Source organism: Pungitius pungitius, chromosome 2 (genome assembly GCF_949316345.1).
Source record: "Pungitius pungitius chromosome 2, fPunPun2.1, whole genome shotgun sequence".
NCBI lineage: Eukaryota > Metazoa > Chordata > Actinopteri > Perciformes > Gasterosteidae > Pungitius > Pungitius pungitius.
In genome coordinates this window covers 31912018-31921059 of record NC_084901.1, presented here as the reverse complement: position 1 = coordinate 31921059, position 9042 = coordinate 31912018, and the positions used below count along the sequence as shown (strand labels likewise).

The following is a 9042-nucleotide window of genomic DNA, read 5'->3' as shown; positions in this document are numbered from 1 at the left end:
CGGGATTAGTGTCGCTATTGGACTTTTTCAACTCAAATGTACTTTTAAGCTCTCTGGTCATGTCTGATAAAAAGCGATCATGCTATTTACTGTACTTATTATTGTTGCTACAATAGCAGGACCCTCTGGGCTGTTTGATGGTAGAGAAACTAGCAAAACCCTGTGTCCCAAACCTACTACCTCATGAGATTACCTTCTCAGGCATTGAGTCACTCAGGCCACGCCAGTGGAAAATCTTTAATTGCAGCCTGACTAAATGTAAATAGGGCTGTGACATAAAAGTCAAGTATCTAATAAATCTATGGCATCATACATATGTCATTTTTCCATTTAATTATCTGAAGTATCCTACATGGCCACAAGTACACATGTTATTAGTGTGCCTGGCCAAAATGGGAACTTAGTTCATGACCTTGGTGGAGTTGTATATCTTCTTTCCTTTTTTTTTTACATAAACAATACTGTATAAACTCATGCTAGTTTATAAACCACTTTCATAGTTATCCTATACACTATAACACTATGGGATCTAATGACACGGCAAACATAAATCCACATCCTTTTGAACTCTAGGCACAAACAATGAGTTCAACACTCATTGAGTTAAACACTGATCTTAAAAAAAGACAAAGAGTAAAAGTGTAAAACATTATCGTTCAGAACTGTAAAGTTCCAAAAGGTTGAAGGGGATTCCATGCATGTGTTTGCTGGGTGTGAGATAAGAGTGAACTAAAGTGCACAGAAGCGCTGATATATTTGAACATCTGCGGTTAATGGTAGCACAGTAGAACAGCGTAGGACTCAGAGGGAAAGAATGATGAGCACCTCAGCAATGGGAAGCTTCAGTGCAGATCACATAGATTAGTCACACTAGCCCGCTCAAGTCCAAAGACCTCACCCTCCCTCAGCAATGCAACACACCATACAGCAACGCACAAACAATATGCTTCGGGGGGGGGGCCATCTATAAGGAGACAAATGTATACCAGCACATGAAGAAAAAACAACAACATGCTTCATACTTTTTCTGGTTGGGTTCTATTTGTGGAATGTGATGCCAGACAAGGGTTCAGTATTCATGATGAGCTATTTAAATACTCGTATTTTGTGACAAACCGTAAGAATATAAACATACGATCACATTTCAAATATTTTAACTGACCTACTTCCTCTTTTAGGCCAGGCTCAACATAGGCTACAACATACAGTAATTAATGTTACAGATGTGCATTTACTCTTAATTTAGCTATATATAGCACAGAATAATTTGGAGGATATAACATTTTTTTCAATACAGGTCTCGTACAAGTCCTTTTACTTTTACTTAAGTAAACGGCCCGAGTACTTTGAAATATTTTAACTTCCATGGTTTTGAGGTTTTGCACTCAATATGAATGTTCTTTGATATTTCATCAATGCCGATTCATTTTGTATCCTTACTGTACCAACCTTTAAGAGACATGTTGTGACAGCCTGTGTGCAAGGGAAAGAGTCAAAATCATAATATACGCGTTTATTGTGAAACATCCAGTCTGAACTGAGTGCGACACAGGAAGATCCGCATTACGACTGCTGGTGAAGTGTTGCCATAACAGGCAGGTGGCTAACGCTAATGTTTGCTAACTAATTAGCAGGATAGGTGAGTGGTGTTTATTTGAACAAATATTATAATTCAGTTAAAGGCGATAGATGTTTCACGCGTTGGTATAATGCAAAGCGATGAAGACACGCGGGTTGTCATTCTCTCCTGAAATAATCCGGGCCTTGTCACATCGACTAGCAGCTAGCCGAGTAGCCGCTAGCAACGACGAGCTTTTGTAGCTAGCCAGACACTGTGATACCGTTTGTTTATGTTAGCTGTGCGACACCTTCATTTTCTAACTTCTCGAATCCAATCAAAATACAGAGCTTATTGGTTTGTGTCACTTTTGTAATTCTCGTTGTTGGTGAGTAAAGTAAAGTAATACAAATACGAATGGTGGTATTTAAATAAATGAACTAAAAATATAGCTTGCGTTTATGTGAGTTAGCTCTGTCACGGTTACTGCTAGGTGGACAGTTTCTCCATTTGGTTTGCAAACGGTGACAAATCGCAAAACCTACAAATCACTTTGTGTATTTAACAAGTTAATAGGCCAAATGACTGAAAACATTTTCTTTCGCTGCCCTATAATTGGTTTATACTTGGTATGGTTGAGGGCTAGTGGCGACTTACGTCGGTAAACAGCAGGCCGCAGTGCGTTTTAACGGTTTAAAGGCCTTGCTGGTTCGCCAGCAAACTTATAATCGGGGTCGTACAGGGTGGGTTTGCACTTTTCCTCTGTTATAGAGAAACAAAATTAATAATGAATGCCAGCCAGCCGTCAAACGTCTTTATAAAACATTGTGGTGCAGCGCTGTGGGTGTCTCTTTCAAGAGAGGGCTTTACAATAAACGTTATCATGGGATTGTCAGCATGATCCGTGCTGTCAAATATTGTGGCAGTGAAATAATAGAATGGGATCTTACGTCTTTTCTTAACTGGTCCACAGCCCACACATTTTTCTTGTGTTGTATCCACTGTTGCAAACTACAGAGAGCAGCAAACTAGCGTTAAAGAGAAAACAAGAACATTCCTGATTTCAGCCTGATCAATGCATTGGCAGGCCAGGCATATCACTTTTGCACGTTTGCTGAAGATATATTTGAGGTAGTTTAGAAACAATTTTGCCATGACTTTGCACGGTTCATTGTTTGACATCTAAGGTCACAGAGTCCATCTCTAGGTCATAAATCTTATGAATAACTCTAATGAATGATTCTAAGGTATTGTAATGAGAAAGTGCTTTTTTTAGTTTTTTGTTATGGAAACATGATAATAAAAGGTCAGATTTTAATAAAAACTCATTAAATTATCTATGTTGTTACTTTTTCTCAAATGTCTTTACGCTGTATTTATTATTCTGTTTTTTCTTTCTCTCTTGACATGTAGGTGTCGTGTGTGTGTGTGTGTGTGTGTGTGTGCGCGCGGGTGTTCCAGTCTGAACCATGGAACAGTGTGCCTGTGTTGAGCGGGAGCTGGAGAAAGTGCTTCATCGCTTCGTGATGTACGGCCACCAGTCTGAGGAGAGGCTAGACGAGCTCCTGCGCAGTGTCTGCGAGATACGAGGACAGCTAGTTGCTTTTGGTAAGAAAACCGATGCACACACTGGCTGAACACTATGAAGATATTCTCAGAGCGCTTTAAAGTTTTTAGTATTTACAATAACAGTGTAACCCCCTCACGCACAGCAGTGCCCCACTGACATGCATATACATCGCGAATATGTCCATGTGAGCTTGCAGCAGCGGGGCAGAGAGCACCAGAGTGACTACTAACCCCTGGTCAGTCAGGGCCAGAGGAAACACTGAATAAGATGATGCTTTGTTTTTTATGCTTTGTCCGTGCTGCATCTTAATTTATCGGCCACATAATATTGTAGGAATGCAGAATGAAGACTTTTTTCTTTCTTTTCTCACTTGCAGGAGTACAGGATGCAGACTTGTCAGTCCTATCTCAGACCATGGCACAGTGTTGTAAGAATATCAAAGAAACAGTGCAGATGCTAGCCTCCCGACACAAGGACATCCATGGCAGTGTGTCAAAAGTGGGCAAAGCAATTGACAGGGTGAGGACATTGAGACCAGGTTTCTTTTAACATTTAAAAGTGGCCTTTAATGAACTTGACTTTTGACATGCATCTCTGCAGAATTTTGATGCCGAAATCAGTGCTGTGGTGGCAGAGACGGTGTGGGACACCCCAGAGAGACAGAAATATTTGAGTGAGACAATTGTGGAGCACCTTTACAGACAAGGAATGCTCAGTGTAGCCGAGGATCTTTGTCAGGTAAGCAACCATGAACCCTTTTGCTGTAAATGCAGCCCAAATGGCTTTAAGATCATTTCTATTTGAAATTAATCATTACAAATTGAGATAGCGTTACCTTTTTTAAGGTAGTACACTCATTATTTTTCATTTTTTTTGTCAGTATATGTCAGTATAATTAATTTTAAGAGTTCTTGACAACTTATCTGTTTTCCAGGAGTCTGGTGTAGTTATAGATATGAGTATGAAGCAGCCTTTCCTGGAGCTGAACAGAATCCTTGAAGCTCTAAGGATGCAGGACCTCAGGCCGGCACTAGAGTATGTTCTATTTTCCCTATTATCTGTGTCTAACTACTCATTATCTTTGTAAAGACAATCAAATTACTCACACTATTTTCACACACTGCTAAAGATGGATATTCATGCTGCTTACCGTTAAAATGCACTAGAAGAGGTACAACAACCGTTGGCAGTTCTATTTACGATGGGAAAATGACATGAACAAGATAATTAGTTGTATTCAGTGTATTGGGCCTATAAAGAAAGTACAGAACGTGCAACCATGTAGAGACAGAAATAGATGCCGTTGTGTAAATAAGAAAATGAACACCAGGCTGTTTAGTTTTTAATAATACATTAATATGTTATTGACCCGTTTTATAGGAAAGGTAACCTTAAATAAAATCTGTTGTTGTGGCACTATATAGAAAATGAGACCAACAACCTCGTCTTCTAACATACCACCCCCCCCTGTAATATAACGGCTGAAACACGAATATAATTGAGCTACTTTTCCCATCTCGCTCACTCAAACTTTTGTGAACTGCCTGCCCACTTTTATAAAGTCCAAATATGCTGGAGGAATTTCTATTAAGATAATGTTTACGTTGATAAATAAATCCCTTTTGAACAATGATTGATGGAATTAACAATGTTGCCGAGGTTGACTGTACTTCATGTCTCCGTAGGTGGGCTGTGTCGAATCGACAGCGCCTTTTGGACCTAAACAGCAGTTTAGAGTTCAAGTTGCACCGCTTGTACTTCATCAGCCTGCTCAGCGGGGGAATCAACAACCAAATGGAGGCCTTGCAGTATGCCAGGCACTTCCAACCCTTTGCCTCTCAGCACCAGAGAGGTAGGAAGCATACAGTGACGCCTCACTGTGACTCCTGACACTTACAACACAAAAGATGCTTAACATGACACTTTTTCCTTCTTTTCCTTTTAACAAAGATGTTCTTAAGACTAGACTTGACTAGTGTTCTTGTCCTGCACCTTTTTGTCGCTGCAGATATTCAGATCCTGATGGGCAGTCTGGTGTACCTGCGTCACGGCATCGACAACTCTCCGTACCGCACTCTGCTGGAGACAAACCAGTGGGCCGAGATCTGTAACATCTTCACCAGGGATGCCTGCGCTTTACTGGGTCTCTCTGTAGAGTCTCCGCTCAGTGTTAGGTGAACATTCCTCTCTCATTACCTTTACAGTATTCGCCTCCAGTTAAATATTAAGTAGAGGCAAATAAATGTAAAGTAGAAACAATTAACTAGTACATTTTTTCAGTTCATAGTGAAGTATGACCTGTACCATCACCATGTAGCTGGTGTGCTTAAACTATTTCAAAAACAGCTGGACTGAATGAATGCTGCCATGTTTTTATTTTTTCCTGCAAGTTTTGCATCGGGCTGTATGGCCTTGCCAGTGCTGATGAACATCAAGCAGGTGATCGAGCAGAGACAGTGCAGCGGAGTCTGGACGCACAAAGATGAGCTGCCTGTAGGTCGCTCCCTGTTTCCCAGTGGCATATCCCGCTCCTCTTTGCCCGCTTAGATGATTCACACCATGTCTGTTCCTGTAGATTGAAATCGACCTTGGGAAGAAGTGCTGGTACCACTCTGTGTTTGCCTGCCCGATCCTCCGACAGCAAACCTCCGAGAGCAATCCTCCCATGAAGCTCATCTGTGGGCACGTCATCTCCAGAGATGCCCTCAACAAACTGACTAATGCTGGAAAGTAAGTCAGCAATACAGCTCAATGCTTTGAATGATTTATCCACATGTTCAGGGTAGGATTAGGTTGTGAGATTAGCTTTGGTTAAAAAACAAAAATCCTATTACATGATCCTGGTTCACAACATTTTACAACTTTAAAAAATGTAAACAGAATATTCAGCACTTCTCATAAAAGCAAGCTTGTTATAAGCCTCCAGTTTTACGGTTCAATTAATGCAAACTAATGGATTTCTGTAAATTAAGAAATTTAGATGAATAGTTATTCAGCCGAAGCAACCAATATGGTATGTTATCTGTCAATCAAATTCCTGCTCTTCTCCTACTCCCCTCCCTTGTTCTCAGGTTGAAATGTCCGTACTGCCCTATGGAGCAGAATCCATCACATGCCAAGCAGATCTACTTTTGATACCGCACATTTCTTCACAAGTAAGGATGAAGTTCCCTGGAGCTGTTCGCATTTCCAGGACCATTTGCTCTGGCCCTTTCCCTCTGTCCCTGGCCTCTTGCCCTTTTTATTCTAAGCATTACGGTTGAGTCCCAGTGCTCCTCTGGACAGCCTTGGGCTTCCCGCCACCCACCTCGGACCCTCCAACTTTGCGTAGTATACAGAGTCCAGCAGGGATGGTCCAACTACAACCTGTAGTCAAGAGAGGAGTCTCAATGTCAGTACTGAGAGCATCCTCGCAAAGAGGCACCTCCTGAAAAGGTGCATTCATTGAAACTCATTTGCAGACACCTGCAGAGTTATAGGCTTATCTTTCTCAAGTATGTAATACTTTATAGTGGTATTTTCTTCGACTTTATAAAAATGTTTGAGTTGGATGACTGCTTCTTTTTTTTTTTTCTTTCTCTCCTTTGTGACAGAAGCAGCTGAATGATTATGGTCAGATGAGTGGGGGGAAATGGTTTAGCTTTTCAAAATGGTAATAAAATTCTATGAAACATGAAGAAAACCCACAAAAACAAACAGTCGAAGGTCTATTATTTGCTGGTGAAGGGATCTGCGGGGGATGCTCTTGAACCGAACTCTTGATCGGGACCCATTGTTTCTCCCATGATGTAATAAAGGCCTCACATAGCTTGAAAGTCAGTGTTGGCCGATGAAACCATTTGAGCAGCAAAACAATTCACTCATCAATGGTGGAACAGCTTTTTTTTTTTTTTTTGTGACTGACTGCACCAGCGAGATTTTCCTCATTGTAGAAGCTATTTGTCTTGTTCTATGTATGTATTTAACAAACAAAAAGGAAAACAAAAAATATATACTACTGTGAAATGTGCTTTTGTTTCTATTTTTCATTGCAACCGCAAAAACCGCTCATGTAAAATAGCAAATCAAACGGAACGCGCATAATTGGCACTACAGCGCAGCGCTCAAGACAAAGGACTCGACAGTTCATGTCCCGGGCGGGCCATCACCCCACTGCTCAGCATTGTGTAGCCTAAGCTCGCCAGCCATGTGGTTTGGAGATGTGAAGTGGCGTGACAGTAGCCGTGCGCTCTGACTTGCAGTGACCGTGGGCTTATGGTTCAGCTTTATCCGTCGTGGGTGGGAGGACTCCTCTGATCATTTGTGGCCGTTTAATAAACACTTCGATAATGCTGCTGCTGCTGCATAGCTTTTATTTGAGATGGAGTCAAAATAGAAACATTTAAAATCCATACATTTCCTCAGGGCTCATCGTAACAAGTTCACATCACATTTTTCATTTCGTATTAAAGTTGTACATTTATATAAGGAGGCTTGAACAAAGGTGACACATGCTACACTGCTGAGGTTAATGGTTTGGAGTTTGTATATATTATTCAGATACAGGCGTAACCCTTGTAAAGAAACGTGTCACAAGTCCAAAGTCATTTGGACGCACCATACAGTATGTTTAGATGATCAATAATAATAGTGCAAGTTCCCAGGGTGCTCTGGGAAATGGTGATGTCACCTCACACTGGTGAGGCTCATTTGTTCAGCTCTCACTGATGCAACGTTCACACTCAGTTCTAAGTCTGCGTTCAAGAATATTTTTTTCCAAATCAGGGTTTCTTTTAGAAATGAGTTAAAGCTCTTGTTGAATTTGTGTGGACCTTCACGGACTTTCCTGTTTTTTCTTTCTTTGGTTGACAATCATACACTGCTTCTCGAGTTTTTCCTTTCAGCTAGCGCTCTGTACTTCTGCCCTGTTTATTTTGTTGAATGTTTGCATTTCCTGCTTTTGCAACTTTCTTTTGTAAATATTTACCCTCTAACATGTTTCATATACTTGCATCTGAAATAAAAATAAAAGTGTAAACTCCAAGTCCTGGAGTAATGGCATCTGCTGGTGTTCTGGCCCCACTATGAGTTGTTCTTCACCTTCCTCGATTTACAGCTATTTTGCCTTTTTATCACCACCTGGTGGCGTTATCGCTGCATTATCCACACTTGGACTGAATGGCCTTGAAGTGTGTTAAATCTCCAGCCAAAGAGTTTTAATTTGAATGCGTCACACAACAAGGAACCAATTATTTTCCCTCATGAATTGTGTGAATCCATCAGATCAGCTGCACTGATGCATTCGGCAGCGCAATTCTCATACAGGTTGATAGCGTGTGAGGTAAGAATCCTTTTTCATCCCACTTCAGTAAACCACTACTGAGCTATGCGGTTATATTAAGCCCCAGTTTATATAATGTTTTAAATGCCAGGGGAAGGGCCCTGTGAGTCAGACACAGCTCATAGCTGATCAGATTTTGACCCTGTATAAAAATAACAAACCAGCGCCATGTACTCGCATGTGCTATCACACTATTTAATGGATACACTTACGACCATGCATATGAAGCCATAAACATAACGCATGGATAACAAAGTGGGTGAAAAGCTTGGATCTTTGCCAAGTTATGCTTGGAACTTTGTTCTAGTTTTCACATTTGACCGTTTCCATAGCAGTGCTTATTTTCTCGAGCAAACAGGGACACCATGTTTCCACCTCAGCTGACCTTCCACCTCCCGGGCCGTCTGCGCTGCCCGGAGATGGTATGCGAGGCCCGGCTGGGCGAGAGCAGGGAGGGCCCCGGGGGAGAGGTCGAGATAAGGACTCAAGGCTCAACCTCTAAACGCCACGTTAGTCCCAGCAGCCTTCACCGCTCTGTTCGTTCTGCCATGAAGCTCCTCTGCTTTTGTTAGCGCGCTCTGTGGACATTTTTCA

General features: G+C 41.5%; 1 protein-coding gene across 2 annotated transcripts; it reads left to right on the top strand.

The window, feature by feature from the left end:
* Positions 1 to 1530: 1530 nt before the first annotated feature.
* On the top strand, positions 1531 to 8168 carry rmnd5b (required for meiotic nuclear division 5 homolog B). 2 transcript variants are annotated; one of them, XM_037461762.2, is made up of 10 exons: positions 1531 to 1639; positions 2972 to 3166; positions 3505 to 3647; positions 3729 to 3866; positions 4063 to 4163; positions 4814 to 4980; positions 5137 to 5302; positions 5519 to 5621; positions 5704 to 5858; positions 6200 to 8168. In XM_037461762.2, the coding sequence occupies exons 2-10, from the start codon at positions 3028 to 3030 to the stop codon at positions 6261 to 6263; spliced, it is 1176 nt and encodes a 391-aa protein (XP_037317659.1). In that variant the 5' UTR covers positions 1531 to 1639; positions 2972 to 3027; the 3' UTR covers positions 6264 to 8168. The 2 variants fall into 2 exon arrangements, with proteins under 2 accessions (XP_037317659.1, XP_037317660.1); XM_037461763.2 differs by lacking the exon at positions 1531 to 1639 and adding an exon at positions 1841 to 1946.
* Positions 8169 to 9042: the final 874 nt, after the last annotated feature.